The sequence below is a fragment of the Chrysochloris asiatica genome, unplaced genomic scaffold (assembly GCF_000296735.1).
Source record: "Chrysochloris asiatica unplaced genomic scaffold, ChrAsi1.0 scaffold00221, whole genome shotgun sequence".
Lineage (NCBI taxonomy): Eukaryota > Metazoa > Chordata > Mammalia > Afrosoricida > Chrysochloridae > Chrysochloris > Chrysochloris asiatica.
Window position 1 is genome coordinate 5,204,735 of NW_006408739.1, and position 22,001 is coordinate 5,226,735.

Genomic DNA, 22,001 nt, shown 5'->3' on the forward strand with positions numbered 1-22,001 from the left:
GCTCCTGAAAGCAACAGTCAAGAAATCAAATGTATTGCATTAGGTAAATCTGCTGCAAAAGACCTCTTTAAAGTGCTAAGGAGCAAAGAGGTCAGTTTGGGACGAAGCTGCGCCTGACCCAAATCAAGGTATTTTCAATCATGTCATATATATGTGAAAGTTAGACAATGAATAAGGAAGACCAGAAAAGAATCAATGTATTTCAATTATGTTATTGGCAAAGAATATTGAGAGTACTAAGGACTTCCAGAAGAACAAACATGTCTTTGAAGAAGCGCAGCCAGAATGCTCCTTAGAAGCAAGGATGGTGAGGCTTTGTCTGTCATACGTTAGACATATTATTAGGAGGGACTAGTACTTGAAGGATGTCATTCTTGGAAAAGTGGAGGGTCAGCGAAAAAGAGGAAAATGTACAACAAAATGGATTGACCCAATGACAGTAACACTGGGGTCAAACCTAACAGCAATTGTAAGGACGATGCAGATCCAGACAGTGTTTTGTTTTGTCGCTATAAGTCAGAACCGATTCGATGGCACCTAACAGTTTATAACTACTGTGTCAACTCCTCCCCACCCTGTTGCATGTCTCCAAGTTTCACCTTCTCTATCTGAGTATCAGGGGTCGTTGGTGGTAGTGAGCATAGCTGGCTTCACAGTGTCATGGAGCCCTTCCTTTCCTGCTGTGCCAAGAAAGTGTATACTCATATAAACAAAGAGAGCCTGCAATCTTGATGTGTCAGGGAACTGGATTATGGTGTTTTCCAATCCTTGCTTAATGGGCATGCTCCTTAATTCTCCCTGCAAGACAGAATTTAAGAAGAGTAGCATCTTAATTTTAAATAAAATCCCACAAGGGGTGTCCCTTGTTGAAGATACAGACAGAGCCTTTGTTGTCTGGGTTCCTATACAACTTTATAGAACAGAAGCATCCTCATTTGTCCATTCACACGAGAGAAATAAATCTTTATGATGTCAGTCCCTAAAATTCAGGAGTTTTGAAGGACTCACTACCACCAAGCAAAAAGAGCCTAGAATAGAACATGTCCTTTGGACTCAGGGTCCCTACATTGAGAACTGCCTAGACTCAAGACAAGACTGATGCCAAGTCACATGGAGGTTTCCAAGGGATGCCAAGCCCATAGATGTTGAAAGGAGACAAGGATCTTCCCCACAGAGACAACAGAGAAAGAAAGTCTTCCTCCAGAGCTGGTGCACTGATTTCAGACTTCTAACCTGTGAAAGAATAAATAAATAAATAAATAAAAAGATGTATGAATTTATCTGTTACAGCCAGTAGTATCAACTCATTACGCATAGATTTTTTATTATGATTATATCTGTTCCCCCAAAGCATAACATTGACAGCAAAAATGTACAAGGGTGAGTAAAAAAATATCCACACTCTGGCTGTAGAATTTGTTTTAATCAACTTCTAGAAAAGACAAATACATCATTTTTCAACATAATCTCCTTGCTTTTCAATATATTTTGTCCATTTGTTGACAAGCTTTCATCTTCTCTTATTAAAACATGTTTTAAGCTGAGCTATGAGACATGAATGCACCCCTGTCTTCACTTCTTCATCAGAGGTGTATCTTCATCCTTGAAGGGCTGCTTTCAGGGGACCAAACAAGTGAAAGTCCAATAGGGCAAGATCAGGACTATAGGGAGGATGTTTTAACACCTCAAAATGAAGTTTCTGCAGTGTCAACAGTGTGGGCAGAGATGCAGGGGACTTGCATTGTTATGGAAGATCACAGTGCCCTTAGAGAGCAGGCCTCTACTTTTAATCTGAAGTTTAACTCTTCAGTGAGCATCTCACTGTAATGAGAACTGTTGATTGTTGAACCTTTTTCCTGACAGTGTTCCAATACTAGCCCTTGAGAATCCCAGAAAACTGTAATTGTCAATTTTCCAGTAGATGGCTGACTTTTGAACTTTTTCTTGGTCATCAATTGAGGATGTTTCTATTCCATACCTTTCCATTTACTCTCAGGCATGTAGTTATGAATCCATGTCTCGTCACCAGTAATGAGTTTTTAAAATAAACTCTTATCTTCCTTTGAATATCGATTCAAATTTTGTTTGCAGGTGTCCAAACTGTTTATGCTTTTCTGTGAGTTGCTTTGGTATTCATCTTGCATAAACTTTCAAAATCCAAGTCTGTCATAGATTATTGCCTAGGCAGATCCATGGTTGAGCTGCAAATGATTTGCCACATAATCCACTGTCACTCATCTATTTGACAGAGTCATCTCACGTGTTCACTCAATGTTGTCATCAGCCATGGACATGGACAGGCGTCTTAATATAACCAGAGTGCAAATAATTTTTGACTCACCCTCGTAATCTGACACATTGCATGGCTAGTGGTCACTACTCATGTCTTTCCACTTCACTCTGACAAAGACTCCTGAGGCTTTCCCAACACAGAATCCTTGACATCCACAGTCAGAGCCCAGAAATCACAAGAAAAACACCATTTTCATTTCCTGCTCACAGAAAATAAAATAATTCCAAAAAAAAAAAAAAAAGAGAAGAAAACAAAACCAGAAACCTATCTGTGTACAGGAAATCATATCTGATGTAGCTTGTGGATTTCATGCTGAAGGTGGTAGCCAAGATACCAAAGATAACCTGAAATGGTACTGTCTTCATTCCCTGGTACTGATAGAGCAGACATAGCACAGGTTGGAGGCGTTAAAACACAGAAATTTACTGTCTCACAGTTTAGGAGTCTAGAAGTTGAAGGTGTCAGTTCTAGAGGCTCACAATTTAGGAGGAACGTCCTTTTCTCCTTTCAACATCTTTGGGTCCCATGTTCCTTGGAGATCTGCATTTGTCATGGTAGCTATCTTCCCCTGAGTCCTGACTCTTCTTTCTTGGTGGCAGTAAGCCCCTCCTTTGTTCTGTTCTTTTTCCTTTTATGTCTTGTACAATAAAAGGTGGTACAGACTATTCCCCAGGAGATCTCCCCTTATATCTGATCAAGGGCATTCTGACCACCTGAATCCCCTTACTGATCACATCAGATTACATCACGGGGGAGGATTACATCATTATGTAACTGCCACATGACATCACTATACTACTGCCAAACTGCTGAGAATCATGGTCTGCCCAAGTTGACATATATTTGGGGGGGAACACAATTCAATCACGAAATGTTGGGCATTTTGTGTCAACACTAATTGCCATCTGTATTGGTTCTTTTTGAGTATTAAGAATTTCTGATCCTAGTATGTACCTCTCTCTGACAACTTGCCCTCCTTTGTCATTTCAGAGTGTTTCCCCTGCCCACCACCACATTCTCTATTTTTTAGAGGTAGAAATGAAAAGAATGCCAACAGAGGGCAGTACTGAGATGACAGAGTGGGCCATGGTGTCTGTTCTGCCTTTCCTAATCCCGAGTAAATCGGGAATCGGGAGACCCAGGGCCTAATTGTGTTGAGTGGCTGGCGGTGGGCTGCCTCTTTGTGCATCTCAGCTGTTGCTATGGTAGAATGAATAGCAATGTCTTCCATGGATTTTGAACAGGGAGCATGCTCAGTGTTACTGGGGGTGGGTGGGGGCAGGAACAAGCACTTGTCTCTGGTAAAGAATCAGTATAACATAATTGAGAGAATTATTCCTGGAGGCTTCTTGTGAGAGAGAGACATCTTTAACCATTCGCCAGACGTCTCCCAGCTCTACTGAAATCTATCCCAGACCAAGTTGGCCAGAATTTGAGAGGATGTACAATTGTCCCACTGAGTGGGACAAGAGGTATTTATTTCATTAACAAGATCCTGGTAAAGTAAACTTTGCTATCTCCTTATCTATGTGCTTCTTTTGCTAACATTTCCCCAAAAGGTTGGGCTTCTAGATTTTTTTTTTTTTTAAAGCAATGTAAATTGTTACTGAATTTGAAGTCAACCTGATAGGATGAAATAGCCTCAAAATCTTTAAAATAAAGCATTTATTTCTCTGGACGAGTTCAGGAAGTCTCACTCCTTTTCCTATCTTGCCTATAACTACCCAGTAGGAGTCCTGGTGTGGTGCTGTGGGTTAATGGGCTGAACTGCAAAGTCGGTTTGAACCACAAGGTCAGTGGTGCAAGCTTATCAGCCGCTTCTCGGAAACCCTATACAGGGTCACTTGATGGCACTTAACAACAACATAGTGTTTGAACTGCCAACAGGCCTTGCTGTTAGCAGTCCAGTGCTTATCCTACAGTACCACAGCAGGACTCCTGTTGTTGTTGTTGTTGTTACATGCAGTCCAAGGAGCAGCTGGTGAATTTGAACTAGGGAAAGCCATTTCCTTCAAAGAAAAGTTTCCCCTAGAGCTGAGGAATCTCTATTTACAACTTCTTTCTTGCAAATGGAGAGCTGCTAATGGCCCACCAGGAAGGCCTGTAGAGATTATTTCACATTACAGTGAAGATCGGTAGGGAAGCAGAGGCAGTGTCTAGAGGGGATCATGCTGGGTAGGACCTGTGCTCTATACTCTGTGTGGAGGAAAATCACAGTAGGACAGGGCTTCAGTTCAGCTGAAACACCACACTCAGGGCCATATTCATTTGTGGGGTGTATTCACCACTCAGGTATGCATTGTTGTTGTTGTTGTTAAGTGCTGTGGAGTGGGTTCCAACTCACAGTGACCGTGTATAGCTGATGAGCTTGAACCTCTGACCTTACAGTCCAGTGCATTATCCCACAGTGACACACCAGGTATGCACAGGAAAAACATTACTCGGTGTTCTTTATCCCTCAGCATTTTATGAGTACTTATTATGTGTCTTATTAAAGTTGGTTTTTGCTAAGTCCTTTCTATATATTATCTTATTTCATCTTCCCAACAATCCAAAAAGATTGGAGGTCTGAACACAACCAGCGGCATCCTGGAAGAAAAGTCTGGCTATCAGTTTACATAAGGATTACAACCCAGAAAATCCTATGGCATTTACTTCTAGTCTGTAACACAGAGTCAAGACCATAAGTTGGAATTGACTCCATAAAAATGAGTTTAGGGAGCTTTGCAGACACAGTCACCTGAATTCATATTTGTATCTGGTGCTGTTTCCTTCAGCCAGGGTCAAACCCACAGTGTATTTAGTTTAGACATTACTGTCCATGGCAAATCCCTGGGCTGCATCTGCTTCCAGCTGTTTGCAGATAAAAGTTCCAAAGCTAGCAAAAAAACTTTCAAACTCTGAGCGCTCAGTAAAAAAGGATTTGGTTATAAAGGTTTCTGCTTTCACAGGCTTATTCCTGGGTTTATGTACCAGGGTGGTGACTTCACACACCATAATGGAACTGGTGGCAAGTCTATGTATGGGGAGAAATTTGATGATGAAAACTTCACCCTGAAGCCTAACAAGATCCTGGCCTCCTGTCCATGGCAAATGCTGGACCCATCACAAATGGTTCCCAGCTTTTTATCTGCACTGAGTCCTGGTGTGGCGCTGTGGGTTAATACGCCAGACTGCAAAGCCATTTGAATGGCAAGGTTGGAGGTTCAAGTTCACCAGCTTCTCCTCCGAAACCCTATACAGGGTCGCTATGGGTCTGAGTCGACTCTACAGCACTTAAGAGCAACAACAAACACCTAATGGTTGCATTACAAACATACGGTCTTTGGCAAGGTGAAAGAAGGCATGAATATCTTGGGAGCCATGGGGCATTTTGGGTCCAGGAATGATAGAGACGGGCAAGAAGATCACCATTGTTAACCGTGGGCAACTCTAATCAATTTTATCTGTATTTCATATTTCATCTTAAGACCATTCCTTGTGTAGCTGGGGAACTACCCTTCTACCCCAAGTGTGATTGCAATATTCTTTAATTTTTGCTCTCACTCCAGTTCTTTGGCTTCTATATTTCCCTTATTCTCCTCCAAGTCTAGCTGGATTGCAGAGTTGTGTTTATGATTATGAAACAAAAACTAAACAATTAATACATATAAGAGTTTAGGTTTTTACTCTATCTTTAGTTTGCAAATGAGGAAATTGAGGCACAGAAGTTGAGTAACTTGCTCTAGTTTACACAGTTGAAGAGAGTGGTGGACCTGGGACCAGAACCCAGGTGTGTTTAACTCCAGAGTACTCTGCATCTACTTGAAACCCATTGTAAACGCAGGGAAAAGAAATGTACTTGGAAATGTTAATGGAATCCATAGGATCACCTTCCTTGGTTTTATTGTAATCAAAGTAGCTATCAGATTCAGTATTTTTCCCCCTTTATTACAAATTTAGACACATTGCCTGAAATACAATCCTTCAAGTCAAGTAAATAGACTTACTACTTTCCTTGACCTAATACTAATAAATACTTTCTTCGTTCATCAAACACACACATATCTTCATTGCTTTTTTTAAGATCTGAAGGAAGACTTGCTCTCCTCTAATGCTCATTCTAAGGAGCTCTGGTAGCACAGTGGTTACGAATCGGGCTGCTAACCTCAAGGTCGGCAGTTTGAAACCACCAGCTGTTCTCTAGGAGATAGATGAGGCTTTCTATTCCATAAAGATTTACAGCCTGTTGCTATGAGTTGGAACTGACTTCACAGCACATAACAACAATGCTCATTCATTCTGGAGTCCTGATGTGACACTGTGGGTTGATGTGCTGGACTGCAAAGTTGGCTTGAACCAGAAGGCCAGTGGTTCAAACTCACCAGCCGCTCCTTGGAAACCCTACACAGGGCCACTATGGGTTGGAACCTACTAGATTGCACTTAACAACAATGCTCATTCTTAGAGTCTGGGTGTGTGTGGTGCTATGGATTTATGTGCTGGACTGCAAAGTCGACTTGAATTGCAAGATTGGCGGTTCAAGCTCAACAGTTGCTCCTTGGAAATGGGTCAGAACCAACATGACAGCACTTAACAACACTGCTCTTTCTTGGACTCCTGCTGTGGTGCTACAGGATCAGCAATGTACTGGGTTGGAAGTTCAAACCCATCAGCTGCTCCATGGAAACAACATACAAGAACTAAGGCACTTAACCACAATAATGCTCATTGTTAGGAATAGGCAATTTCTTAGACTCCAAAGAGTGTTTATTGCCTCTCTCCGATGCTAAAACATTCAGTGATAGTAAATTGGGTCTCCAGCGAGGCCCATTCATCCTTAGTTACCACTGGAGGTAGGTTCAGTACACCGCAGCAGAAACATTTAGTTAGTGGTCTGGACTAATGTACTCCCATCCTGAGCACCTACACAATCCCCAACACATGTCGTAATGGGCTCAAAGGCACTAAACAACGACAGTGACAATCACATAAAATTACTGTAGGACAGAATTTCAACAAGAAGTTGGCTTCAAGAGGAGACAAGTGTTTGAATCCACACTCTGATGCCAGGGCCTTCCGACCTATGCTAAATCCAGGTGAAGAGCACCCTCCGCGGAGTCCCTGGTCAGGCTCCTGTAGGGTTTGGGGGCTCTACGGGGCAGAGTTAACAGAGCCAGGTTTAGGATGGGATTGGGGAGAACCGAAAAGAGCGGAAAATCGAGCTTGGTAGAAAGGGCTTGGTGGGAACTCACCACAACTACCCTATTTTGAATGTCCTCAAAAAAAAAAAAAAAAAAGCGGGAGACGAGGCGGGCCCCTCCCTGGGCGCGCGCGCCCTCGGGACCGGCTGTAGGGTGCAGCCCCCCGCGTCTCGGCTCGCGCTCCCGCCCCATCGCCCCGGCGGCGCGGGGGAAGGGGCGGGCAGGGGCCGAGCGCTGCTTTCTCCTCCCACCTCGGGCGCGCGAGCGGAGCGGGCGCCGAGTGGGCTCTACCGCTGCAGCGCTTCCTGGCATCCAGCGAGCGAGCGGGAGCGGGCGAGGCCGCGCGGTGCAACCGGCTTCCTTCTCGCAGCCCGCGGCGTCCCCGGGGAGCGCGGGCCGCGATGGCAGCGGCCGAACGGGACTGAGCCCGCCGCCCGCCCATAGCCCCCCGAGGTCCTCCGGCCGAGCCATGGCGAAGCAGTACGATGTGTTGTTCCGGTTGCTGCTGATAGGAGACTCCGGGGTGGGCAAGACCTGCCTGCTGTGCCGCTTCACCGACAACGAGTTCCACTCCTCTCACATCTCCACCATCGGTAAGGGGCGGGGGCTAAAAGGGCGCCCCACCCTCCACCCCGGCGCCCCCCGCCCGGGTGGCCCTTTCCTCCCAGACCCCAGGCTGAGAGGAGTTGTCAGCCCCTCCGGCTAGAGGCGATGGCGCGGGAGGCCAGGGCTAGGGACTAAATCTCGGGGTGGTGGGCCACGGGTTAGAAGTGATGGGGTCCCTGCTGCGGTCCATGACTAGGGACAGGGTCTCAGGCCTCTCACTGGGGAGCTTTCCCATTGAAGCCGAGAGAACGGGGCCAGTTGTAGCCTCCACGTCTCCTAGCAGGTCTCCCCAACGCCGGTTCATAGGCCTGGGAACCCAGAGCTAGGGCAAGGAGAATCATAGCAACTGAAATGACATCCCCAAACGGAGAATGGGAGGGGGACAGATAAGAGGCTTATGGTAGAGAGCCCAGTCACTGAGGTGCTTTCAGTTTAGGAGTAACTCAATGTGGAACCAGGATGGGGGAGAAAGGTGGGAGGCAGGGACCAACAGGATTGAGTTTCCAGGGTACAACTGTGAAGGTAAGCCACAAGGTGGAACACCTGGAGGAGGACACAGATAGGTGAGAAGCTCCAGAGGGTGACAAGGGGGCACTCAGCCAGTTGCAGAAAAGCATGAGGCAGGCTGAAGCATTTGCATTGAGGAGGCGGAGACCGATGGAGGAATGTCAGGAATACCTTTCCAGTCCACAGATCAGAAGAAAGGCAGGACCCACCCCCAGAGAACATCGCTGATTTTGACAATGTTGGTCCTGCAGGTAGAAGGCCAAGTCCTGGTGGCATCCCAGATAGGCCTGTAATGGGATCCCCTGTTCTGGGAATGGACTGATGGTCCCCTTCTGAGAGGGTCCCTTGCTCTTGGGCTCTTCCTCTGAAGTCTGAGTTGAAGAAACTCCACCCATATGGAACAGGTTCTGGCTTGGTCAAGTCAGCCCTGGAGTAACATCGGCCCTGCCCAGGCCTCTGGGAACACCAATCCAACTGGAAAGCCCTGGAAAGGGCCCCTGCACTCAGCTTCCTTATTAAAAAATTTTTTTATTATCATGCTTTAGGTGAATCAGCTTCTTTTTGAACCTCCCACCCCCATCCTTTGCCAAGAGAAAAGAGGGAGCAGGTGCAGCCAGGAGGCAGGCTTTGTAGTTAGACTTTGATCCTTCACTTTGGGGTAGCATGACCTTGAATATCACTTAAGCTTCTGAGCTTCATTTTCTCATCTATACAATGGGTATAATAATAATACCTCTTGAGGTATTCTAAGGATTAAATGAGGTAATGCTTGTAAAGCACTTAACACAATGTCAAACACACGGGGCTTACTGACTGCTTCTTTCTTGGACTCTACTGGATGGCAGTAGGTTTGTTTTCGTTTTGGGTTCTGGCTGCTGCTGCTGTGTACCACTAAGTCAGTTCTGACCCTCAACAACCCTGTGTAGGAATTCTAAGACTAAATCTTTACAGGGCCAGAAAGCCTCCTCTTTCTTCCACGGAGTAGCTGGTGGATTCGAACTGCTGACCTTGCAGTTATCAGCCCAATGTGTAACTCACTAGGATACTAGGGTTCTTAGTTTGTCATTAGTACTGAGCTCCAGGGCTCTCATTTTCTTTGGTTATGATCTTTCAAGGGACACGGGGTCAGGGAACAGAGCATGTCCATCTTTCTCAAGGAAGATCCAGCCTTTGAGCTTGGGCTGGGTCTCTTTGGATGAAAGACATCTCAGAGAGACAGTAAAGAGTGGAAGGAGAGCCTTGATGAAGGGAGGGCTGTGTGCCTGGGGGATGTGTAGGGGAGAGGCTGGAGTTAGAACTGCAACTGCGTGGGAGGGAGCAACTGAGGAACCAGATGGAATATGAGGACAGGTTGTAGGCTTGAGGACAAAGGGCAGCAGGCTACCACTTAAGGAAGTTTGCAGTGTTAATTTTTGGGATGGGCCTGGTGTCAATAGCTGCTGAGCTACCTGGAGAGTGCTGGAGGGCCCTGGCTTTTATCTGAAGAGCATAGTTTACATCCTGCCCATCTGGCCACATTTCAGAATCCTAGAAGTGGCCTGAGTTTTCCCCTTGAGAGTTTTACTCAGTCACCCTCTTTCAGGGAGTCCTGGTGTGGCACTATAGGATAAAGCACTTGACCACAAGGTTGGCGATTCAAACTCACTAGCAGCTGCTCCTTGGAAACCCTATGCTTGGCACTTAACAACAACCCTCTTTGAGTTGTGCTTGGGGCTCCTACTTGGTGTTGTGGGGAAAGGGAGTGTTAGTGTCCTCTAGAAGATACTTGCCCCCTTCCTTGAAGACAGATGAGAAACTCTGCTTCTAAGATACCAAGATGGCCATTCTGAGGCTCATGCTTTCCATAAAGTGTCCCTTGTTCCACACCTCTGATTGCCAAATCCTTCTCTTTATGTCTCTTCCACCTTCTGTCTTCTTAGACGTCTTCCTTCTAGACATGCGAATGGAGAGCTTTTCCTCACAGGCTGCAGGAAAATTCCTCAGAAACCTCTAGAGCAGACCACTCTGGGGCAGGGGTGAATCATGAACATCTGTGACTTGGCAGTGCTGGTGGGAATATCTCTGCAACACTCTCTTCCCTGAAAGACCTGTGGTATATTGCCCTAACGTTTGAAGATGGTTCTCAAGAATCTCTCTCTGCCTCTGATGGCTGGGTTCACCTTCCCCACAGGATGCAGAAGACAAGTTCATAGTTTGAATTCTGTGCAAGAAAAGAAAACTTACCTTTCTTCACATCAGCCTTATCAAATCTGGCCAACTGGGTTTCTTAAATCTTACTTAAATAAACCTCTTATGTAAAGTGTTTTAAGATACATGTGATTCTACCTTGTCTAACATTAACTAAGACTTGGAGAAAGAGTCAGATGGTCAAAAAAAGCTCTTCCCTTAGGTAATACAATAAGTTTCTAAGGAAACAGGAAGGGACAGCCAATATGTCACAGGGCAGATGAAGGAGATGATGCATCCTACTGTCCCTCTAAAGAGCTGGTAAGGGCGTAGGCACAATATGCACACAAAAGGAACTGGAGAGATAGTAGTTTAAGCAAGCAGAAGATTTAATAAACGTAGACAAAGCATAGACATTATCACAGAGTGGAGAATGGGCTTCCACCTGCGAGACTGATTACTTAGACTAGGCTTTTGTGTACTAGTTGGAAGGAGTTTGAGTTCCAGTGCCTTTGTCAGTTTTTTTTGGATAGTGTAGTGGTTACGAATCAGGCTGCGAACCTCAAGGTCAGTGGTTCGAAACTACCAGCCACTCTGCGGGAGAAAGATGAGGCTTTCTACTCCCGTAAAGATTTACACCCTTGGAAACCCTGTACTATGGGTTGCTATGGGTAGGAACCGACTCAACGGCACTTAACAACAACAACAATTACTTAGTACTTAGTACTTAGTAATAAGCGGTACTTAGTACTAGTACTCTCAGGTACTAGTCTGAGAGGGGTGGGTTTCCTGTACCTTCGTCAGTGTCTGAGTGCCTTGGTTAGTTTTTTGTTTGATTGCACTGTCCAACCCCTGGATGACATCTTTTTCTGGTATTTCCTTCCTTGGGTCTTAATAACTCCTTTCCTGAAATTCAGTCTGTTATGATGTATGCATGACCTAACTGCAATGCTGATTTATTACAATGCTTCTGGGCAGTTTGGCCTCTCCTTCCTTAATATAACTGCCTGATGGCACTTAACAACAACAAACATTGGTATAAATCCAGGAGCCAATGAAATGGGTGCTTACCAAGTCATACCCATTAACTTATCCATTCATAGAACTGAGGTATCCCATATACTAGATTGGAGTCTGGTGTGGGTTAATGCTCTAGATTGCAAAGTTGATTTGAACCTAAGGTCATTGATTCAAACTCACCAGCCGCTCCTCTGAAACCCTATACAGGGTCACTATGGGTCGTAACGGACTCGATAGCACTTAACAAGAACAGTATAGTAGACTCAGTACAGAGCGCAGGTGGATTCGAACTGTGACCTTGCATTATCAGTCCAATGTGTAGCTCACTATGATACCAGGGTTCTTACTGTTCTCAAGCCATTCACGTGCTCAAGACACATTCTTTTACCATGCTGTGCATTGCTCTAGACACCTTTTCTCGGGGCTTCTTTTAATCCTTTATTTTGTTCTTGTTGAAAATATACACAGCAAAACATACATGTACAGCTCAGTGATGATGATTCCATTCTGCAAAGTGTTCAACCATTCTCACCCCCCTTTTCCAAAGGATTCCTCGGTCATCCCACCCCCAAGTTCCTTCTGTAACCTTTTGAGTAGCTGTTGTCTATTTGATCACCTGGGAGCTTCTTTAGTGAATGAGGAAACTGAGGCAGTTCACCAATGACTGGTAAGACGGAGTTGGGATTCTTGGACCGTGTTGATGTCATCTAGGTCTAGACATTTGTGATTTGCTCTCTATGGAATATACTTTTTATAACCTGTGACATTCCAGAGAAGGGCCTGCCTAGGAGTCATGAGGAGATTTCCTATGTGGGTGAAGGAAGGCGCTACCTCCCCGCCCCTTCCCAACATTGGTTCTTCTTTTCTTGCTGCCTGGCAGATGGGCAGCGGGCCCTGCATCTGGATTTGTGCCAGAGGTATTCCATTCCCAAGGCATTCCTTTCCCATGGAGCTATGCTGGTCTCATGGGGGTTGGTGCCGAGGTGGTTTCCAACAAGCTTTCCTTTCTGTTACATTAACTGAGCAAAGACATGGTACACCTTGCATTTTAGGGATATATTGCATTCCATCTTTTCCTGCTCACCAGTCTACTTGGGGAGGCAAGACAGGCCAAAAAGATCTACTGCCAAAATGAGCTAATGTAGAGTAAAGCACTTGGCAAAGCACTCTTCCAGTGTATGACATTGATTATGGTCATTATTATTACTATTAACAAAGGTCTTGGAGACGCGCACCTGTATCAGAAGTTAGATAACAATGAGACATGGAAAGGAGATGACAGGACCTCAGATCTGTGAGTACTTTTGCCACTTAGTGCTTGAGAAGGCTGGGGAAGGAGAGAAGCCCCGTGGACTAGAATCCCTAGGGAGGGGATGCTGAAGCGAGGCCTTGGAGTGTGAGCTGCTTTTCAGTTCCTGTAGGAGAAGGGAGCAGATGGAAGCACATGAAGAAATGACAGAGGTGGGAATTCAGTGGGTGTTCATGGGACTCTGGGCAGTCTAGCTGAAACAGAGGGAGTTTTTAGGGGATGAATAACAACATTCTTTGTTTCTCTGTCTCCCAAACTATAAGTGCCTTGAAGATGATACCAAATCTTACTCATCTTTGTTTCCATGGTCCCCAGTGCAGGGCCAGAGTCGTGCACGATTACCTGGTAATTGAAAGGTTGGAGTCTACTGTCTACTCAGAGGAGCCTCAGGAGAAAAGTCTGGTGATCTCCTCCCCCTAAATCAGCCATTGAAAACCCCATGGAGCGCAGGTCTACTCTTGACACACCGGGGTCAGTAGGAGTTAGAATTGACTAATGGCACCTACTTTTTATTTTCTCTTCTCCTTACCAAGTAGAACCAGGTACTCTGTGAATAAATGTTAAATTACTGAATGAATGTTTAGACCAGTTGACAGAGGGCATTGAAGGCCTGACTAAGGAGGTCCACTTAAGGCTGAGCAATGGCATGACAGGTTTTTCAGCAAGGGAATGATATGGTGGAATTGGTGCTTACTATGTTGGCTGGGAGATGGAGGTGGGGGGAAGGGCTAAGAGCTGAGGCAGGGAGTCCAGTTAAGGGGTGTGCTAGTAGCTGGGCAACAAAGCTCATCTGAGCAGATTCCTCTTCTCACTTCCACTTCCCAGCCCTGCTTGCGACACCAACACCAAACCCCACACTGTTTCCTGTTCTAATTTCTTTCCTTAGTGTGGAGGGGTACAAACCAATCTACCTGGCGACTTCCTATGGGCTCACGTGATCTGTGCTGTCTGCCCAAGCAGGAACCCGTGATCACCTTTCTGTACAGGTGCCAGGAGTGAAGGTTGTGCCCTGGAGTTGGTTTCTTCCCTCCTGGTCTGTGTTCTGCCCTTGGTCCTCCCAGAATAGTCCTGGCCCTTTTGTTTTAAAAGTGGCCCTGTTGGCCCCACACTTTGGGGCACCCTCTTGGGTGCCAAGGCCACTCCATCCCGTGACTTTCTGGTCTGACTGGTTGGACCACTGCTGTGGTGTCAGGGCTGCATTTTCAGATTGGGTTGCTGCTGCAGTATCTTCTTTCTCAGGAAGTTCTTTTGGAACTGGCTCCTGCTGTAAGGCTTGCGGAAACTGAGGGGGAGGGAGCTGGCTCCGTCCAGATGGAGGGGTGAGCTCTGAGGCTGGAATTGAGTGACCTAGCAAACAGGCTCCTGTTTGGGTGCTACATTCCTGGGCACTGACAGAAACCCCCCTATAGAGATGCCATGTTGCTATTTGATCCTGTGGGAGGGGCTCAGGTGGGTAGCCTGAGAGAGCTCTCTTCCAACCCTGTTCCCAAGGCCTGCAGAAAGGAAGGGAGGGAGGGTAAGAATGAAAACCATATAGACAGGCTTGAAATGGCCCCTGCCCTGACTAGTTTTGTGACCTTAAGAAACATCCCTGGGCTTAGTTTCCTCATCTTTAATTGACAAAAGTAACAGAAACTTTTTAAAAGGTTGTTGTGAAGATTATATAAGCTTGTGTTGTTGCTTGGTACCCTCCACTTGCCTCCAACTTGTAGTCACCTTATGTACAGTAGAACAGAACACTGCCCAGGCCTCTACCACTCTCACAAGCATCACTGGGTTTGAGCCCATAGTTTCAGCCACTGGGTGAGTCCATCTGTTGAAGGTCTTCCTCTTTTTCACAGACCCTCTACCATGTATGATATTCCTGATAAAATGTCCAAAGTCAACAAGACAGTCTCACCATTTGTCATATGGAATGGTTTCCCTGCAGAATATGTGTCAACTTGGCAAGGTCATGGTTCTCAGTGGCTTGGCAGTTATATGCTGATATAATTTGGCAGTTATGTGATGATACAGTCATCTTCCATTTTGTGATTTGGTGTGCTCATCCTCTATTTTTGCATCACACTGATTTTTGCATAATTTTGCATAATGACCTGGGACCTAATCTTGTCCATAAGTGAGGAGTGGGTGTATTCTTTGCCAACACCATTGTTGTTGATGTTGTTATGTAAACTAATGAACATATATTTTGGCAGTTACGAGGGGTGTTCAAAAAGTTCAAGGAAAAATGGAATTAAGAGGTGAAATGATTTTAGTAGAAGTCACGCAACATAATAAACATCAGACCTGCTCTTCACTGGTCCTCCTTCTCTGCATAACTGATGAAAGATGGCACTATGGTACCATAATGTTGGGCAGAAGAACCCAGAATGGATCATGCCCATGGTGAACCTAGCGGTCATTTGAGATGTCCCCAATGCTTGGATTCTAATTCTGTTTTTAATCTATTCTTATGATTTGCAAATTGTAAGGTTTCTGACCTTTATTCAGTCACACTGCAAATTGGTTTTTAATACGTGGACTGACTGCTATGGTGTATCAAAGCCTTTGGCTTAGTAGCCCTGCTTTGCCACTGACTTGCTGAATGATCTGGGGTCACTGTTAACACCTAGATGAGTCCTACACAGGCTTTGTAGAAGATAGGTATTACTGATGAACACATGGGTAATTGAAGGGTCTCTTTGTTTGCAACTAAGAACAAAAATGACTGTGATCTTCCAAGTTAAATTTCAGTAGTTCTAAAACGGATCATTCATCCTCCAGTCAGAAATCACCGTGTTTGTGGCCAGTGAGATGGAGCAGCCTGTCAGTGAGTAAGAACTGCCCTCCCCACGTGGGGAAGAGAGGGAAAAAAACCTAAAACAAGTCATTATGGTTCTGATAGGCTGATTATAATAATCCTCTTCATCTATAATGTTTTCTGTAATTTTGTAATTTCTTCCCACAAATAAAAACAAAACCAGCAATTAAAAAAAAATGGAGTTAAGAGATAATGGATGTAATAATTCTCCTTGATGCGACCAGCCACCTAGAAAGGAGAGCAGGAGCTCATCCTTTGGGCCCAGGGGCCCTTCACAGAGAACCTCCTACGCCTACGGGACGACTGATGCTAAGACTTACAGAGGTCTCCAAGGAATGCTGGAGCCACAAATGCTGAAAGGAGACAAGACTGTCTTCATAAACTATGAGCTGACAGAAACACCTCTTAGAGTCAGCACCTCAAATAGAAACTTATATCCCCCTAAACTGTAAGTACGGAGCTCTGGTAGTAAAGTGGTTATGAATCGGGCTGCTAACCACAAGGTCGGCAGTTCGAAACTACCAGCTATTCTGCAGGAGAAAGATGAGGCTTTCTGCTCCAGCGAAGATTTGCAGCCTCGGAAACCCTGTGCAGGGTCACTATGAGTCGGAACCGACTCCATGGTACTTAACAACAACAACAAACTATAAGTGAATACATTTTGGTTTGTTACAGCGTTCCACTGTGTCACCTTGGCTGGACCATGATTCTCAGTGGTTTGGCAGTTATTAATGATATGATTTGGTAGTTATGTAATGATACAGTCATCTTCTATTGTGTGATCTGATACGATCATCCTCCATTTCTGCATAACACTGATTTTTACATAATGACCTGGTCTTTGGGACCCAACCCCATTATTTAAATGAGGAGTGGGTGTATCCATTGCTAACACTATTGGTGTTATTTCATAGACTAAAGGAGCTCTGGTAGCATAGTGGTTACGAATCGGGCTGCGAACCTTAAGGTCAGCGGTTCGAAAGTACCAACCGCGGGAGAAAGGTAAGGCTTTCTACTCCCGTAAAGATTTACACCCTCGGAAACCCTGTACAGGGTCGCTATGGGTTGGAACCGACTCAACGGCACTTAACAACAACAACAACAAATGGACATAAGCACGTGGCGGGGAAAAAAACAAAAAAACCCACTGGCGTCACCAAGTTCATTTCAACTCATAGTGACCTGTATAGGATTTCCAAGGCTGTAAATCTTTACGAGAGTAGACAGCCTCATCTTTGTCTAGCAGAGGGGCTGCTGGGTTGAATTGCCTACCCTAGGGTTAGCAGTCCAGTGCTTATCCTACAGTGCCACCAATGCTCCTTAAACACTTGGCAGAGCCCTCAATGAAATACGAGTTGTTATTATTATTCCTAGCTCATAACAATGTTGTGGAAACTATCAAAACTCAGATAGCGTGCTTTGAGCTCATCGAATCTATCCTGCATGTATTCAGCAGCTCAGTCACGGTTTACTTGACACCCTCTGGAGGGCAGGGGCTGTGCTAGGAGCTGGGGATACAGCCTTGGACACAACAGAAACCGGGAGCTTACAGTTAAGGGGAGCGCACAAATAGGTTCTGTCTTTCTTTGCAGTTTTGATTCCAATGTTCTCCTCACCCTGACTGTGCCAGTGTCTGAGAAGGCAGAGTGGGTGTGAGAAGGATGTAGGAGGGGAGAGAGATGTGCTCTGAGAGCAAGGGGGCGGCTCTCCTTCCCCAAGGGTGTGATCCAAGGATCTTCTGGAAAGGACCTCAGAAGCCCTCAAAGGTGTACATTGGAGCTGCGCTCACAGACCTGCAGATGCACCTACACTTCGAGTAAACTCTTCCCCGGCACTCCCGGCTTTCTGTCCTTCCTCCCTCTCCCAGCCTCCTCACCTCCGCAGACAGGTTGGTGATGAGCTTTGGAAGTTGATATTTGGCCATTACTCTTCTGCCTAGTCTCGCCAGCTCTTCTCAGAGTACCTTCTTCTGTAATCTAATATTTGAGCCTGTTTCTCTGTAAAACGGCCAATTTTCTGTGCAGGCCTCTGAACTCTCTGTGGTTGTGCTGCCTTACCATTGTGCTTTGCCAAGGGCGGGCACAGAGCTGCCAGGACGCTAAATTCCTTACCACATAGGAGGACAGGGCAATTTTATAGCTGGGAAAACTGAGGCCAGAAAGAAGTGATGACTCAGATCTTTTTGAACAGGCTCCTTAACCACCCCCCCTACACATACACCCCGACACACACACCCTGAGTCTCTAAACTGGGTCTGATGTGCACTGCTCATCCCCAAGTCCCTTTCCCAGAATGCCAAGCAGAACCTCTCCTGTGAGCTGAAGCCTTTGGGGTTAGTGGGCAGTTGTGGAAGAATCAGCTTCCTTTCCCCAATTGCAGAATTGGTGGGGCACCTTTGATGATGACAGTTGGGTCTTGTCCTCTGTCTTGGTTTGCTGGTGTTGTTGTAACTGAAGTACTATGAGTGGCGTTAATGAACATAGTTCAGGAGAGTACAAGTCCAAGCTCAGGGCACTGGTTCTCGGAGGTCCTTGTCTTGTTCAGCTTCTGTAGCCCCAGAGTTCCTGGTGTCCTGGCAGTCCTCACATGATATCTGCCTTCCCCCCTTTTGTGCTTTCCAGTTGCCTAATCTGCTCTTTTTGTAACTCTGAAGTGACCCGGTGTAGAACACCCTACACTGATACGCTGTTGCTGTTGTTAAGTGCTATCAAGTCGATTCTGACTCATAGTGACCCTGTGTGGTGCTTCCGAGGAGTGACTGGTGTGCTTGATCTTGTGGTTCAAACCAACCTTACAGTCGAGTGCATTAACCCCCAGTGCCACATCAGGACTCATTAATTGATATGGTCTTATTAATAGAACAAAGAGAACCCTATTTCTAAATCAGATCACATCTGCAGTGAATATAATCCAACCGTTGTTGTTACGTGCTGTTGAATTGCTTCTATCTCATAGCGACACTGTATAGGGCTCCCAAGGAGCGGCTGATGAATTTGAACCACCGACTTGCGGTTCAAACTGACTTGCTTATCATACAGCGTCACACCAGGACTTCATTCAACCCATAATGCCCTCCTATTCCTCTTCTGATACTATGAGAGGCTTCAGAAAGCTCATGGGAAAATATCCACTATCTTTTCATTCCCTTTTTGTCCATGAAGGATTTGAAGCCCATTCGTATATTAGCTGCGAGCTCTGTGACTGGGGCAGCTAGCTGGCAGTTGTCTTCAAAGTGTGGGTCGTTCCCTAATCTCTCTTTCCTAATCAAGGTTTCCTTTCCACTGCTCAATTCTCCTTTCCTGCACTGACTTCATTCATTCACGTCATACTTAACTAACTCACTCACACATCCATGTAATCTTTCACTTATTCCACTTTGTTGAATGTTTAACAAGTGTCTCCCTTGTGCCAGGCAATGAGAATACCAAATGAGTAAGATACTGCCTTGTCCTCTGAGAGCTCACAGTATATAGTTGGGGAGTCAGACACCCAAACAAACTGCCAGAATATTACATGAAAGGAATGCCTACAGGCTTTGGAATCACAGAGGAGTCACCAGCTCCTCTTGGGGACATTAGTGAAAGCTTTACAGGGGCATAGATCTGTGAGTGGGGTTTTGAAGATCAAGTAAGGCTCCCTAGGGACAAGGAGAAAAACACACACACACACACACACACACACACACACACACACTCTTCCAGGAAGCAGGTACTGTGAAAAGCACCTCAAAGTTTGGACTGCTGGGGCCAGTTGGTAGTAGTCACATCACTGTTGTTGGTAAGTGCCATTGAGTTGGTTCTAACTGAAAGCAATAGAGTTTCCAAGGGGCGACTAGTAGGTTTGACCCACCAACCTCGTGATTAATAGTCCCATGCTTATCTTTCAGTGCCACACTAGCACTCCACGTTATGATTATACCCGTTTAAATTCAACTAGATCCCTGCTAGGAGTTTGCAGACAGTGCAAGGACAGATGTTTCTAGTGGCTATGTCCCTAGAAGATGTTTGCTTCTGAGGTTACAAGGCTCCTGGTTTCTTGTTCCCCTGAACCTGCTGTTGGAAAGCAGGCTCGGGAGGAGAGTGGAGGAGTGGATGGCTAGTAGTCTCAGGGCGGTGAGGTCCAGCCTTCATGGTTTGCCAAGAATGTGAGACACCGTTAGCTGGCACACACTACACGTGCCACTGAGGTTCTCTGGGAGTCTGTGCACAAGGGTAAGCAGAAGGACCCAGTATTTCCTGGGTACCTGTGATGTGTTTTACTTTGATGATCTACTCAGGGTATCGAGATCACGTCTTCAAGGGGGCACGATGAGTTCTGACATTTGCATGCTGGTGTTTGAGAAGTTCCATGGTGCATTCTTTAGGTCAGAACCTCCAAACAACATGTGTGTGTGTGTCCTTATGAGAGTGGGTCCCTATGACACGCGGGAGAAAGGAAGGGTCTTCACATGAGTTTCTCACTTGTAACAGGAAATTATACCAGTTCCTCCTCCTTTTCTCTTCTGAGTAGCTGTGAGTTTTACTGAAATGTTTTCCTGCCTTAGGGACATTTGCTGCTTCCTCTGCTGAGTCCTGGTGTGGCGCTGTGGGTTAATGCAGTACACTGCACAGTCAGTTTGAACTGCAAGGTTGCTGGTTCAAGCTCACCAGTTGCTCCTTGGAAATCCTCTAGAGGGTTGCTATAGGTGGGAACCGACTCGACGGCACTTAACAACCACAACTGCCTGGGGCCCAGTTCCCTTAGATCTTCTCCCTGCTGGTACCTTTTTACCACTCAGGACTCAGCTCAAATGCTGCCTCCTTTAGAAGGTCTTCCCTGACCAGAGTAGAGTGGCTTGCCCACTGACCTCCTCACTCACCTTTGTTATCATCCTGCTTTGGATTCTTGATACTTATCTCTCAGAGAAGTTACTTCATTATTAGTTTACTTATGTATTATTGGCCTTCCCCACTAGAATGGAAGCTCTCTTGGTGGCAGGGGCCTTTCTGTATTGCCCACAAGCTCAGTTTGTGGGCACCCAGTAACAGTTTGTATGAATGAAGGATGGATGAATTCGTGAAACTTTTCCCTGAGGTTACTGACTTCCTAGACCACATAAGGCAAGAGCTCACGGTGTTACCCATGCACTTGGGACTATGAGAAGAAAGGGAGACATCTACAAGGGGTGAACTGCTTCTGGTAGCTTTTCGTTCTGCTGGTGTATGTGTCGTTAGGAAGCAGGAAAGTGGCTTCCGTGACACCTGTGTGATGATTGGGGTTCTCTTTGGGCTATACTGAGACAAGAAGATGGTGTCTTTGGGAATAGGGTCAGTATCGCCTCCCATTCAGGTTGGTACTGGTGTAAAATGATGCCTGCCAGCTCAGCCAGACGGTTAGGCCTTTCCTGATCACCTCAGCAGCCAGGGGCTCAGAGTAAGGAGTTTCTAGGACCCAGCCACTGAGATATATAGTCTTTCCAGCCCTGTGGGAGCCCTGTTTGACTGAATCAAAGCCTTGGATCCCCAAGCCCTTAATGTTAAACATGGCCTTGGAGTGAGAGGATCAGGATTCTGTTTATCAAGACCAGGGCCTCTGCTTGCAGCTTCCCATTCCTCTCGGAGAAAGATGGTACAGATGCTGACTCATGCACCTGTTGAGCGAGCCTGGGTGCGCCTTTCCCCCAGGAGTGAGGCTAGCACAAGGGACAGTCAGGCTACAATTCTGGATCCCAGCAAACAGTGAGGCTAAGAGTCACCAGATAGAAATCAGCGAGTGGCATGTTGAGAGCAAAGACAGTCACATCCCTCACCCCTCACTTACTTGATCTGAGGGACTTCCGTGTTCCAGGAACCTTCGTCTTGAATCCCCTCTATGTTGTTCTCCCTTGTCTTTCCGTCACGTGCCCCTCAGGTAGGTGGGGAAATGGCATGATTGGTTTCCTGGTAAACTGCTTTGCTGAGAGACAAGTTTTGAAATATCTTGTTTAGAGTGGCACACTCAAGTTCTGCCTTTTCCTAAAGTGTGTTTTGCTGGTTGCTCAGGGTAACCTGGTTGGAGGTGACCTCTTACCGCTCCCCATAGGAACACCACATGTCCAGCACATGCTGGTTTCTTCCAGGAGACATTCCTAGAGCT

At 45.9% G+C, this 22,001-nt stretch overlaps 1 protein-coding gene and 1 pseudogene across 1 annotated transcript in view; both read left to right on the top strand.

Annotated features, from left to right (window-relative positions):
* The first annotated feature begins 3,733 nt into the window (after nt 1-3,733).
* On the top strand, nt 3,734-5,729 carry LOC102818081 (annotated as a pseudogene).
* A 2,157-nt stretch (nt 5,730-7,886) lies between these two features.
* RAB15 (RAB15, member RAS oncogene family) overlaps nt 7,887-22,001 on the top strand; it is a 30,279-nt gene continuing 16,164 nt past the window's right edge. The window contains exon 1 of the mRNA XM_006873061.1: nt 7,887-8,069. Within this exon, the coding sequence (XP_006873123.1) occupies nt 7,946-8,069 (124 nt within the window). The 5' untranslated portion in view covers nt 7,887-7,945. The remainder of the gene's footprint in view (nt 8,070-22,001) is intronic.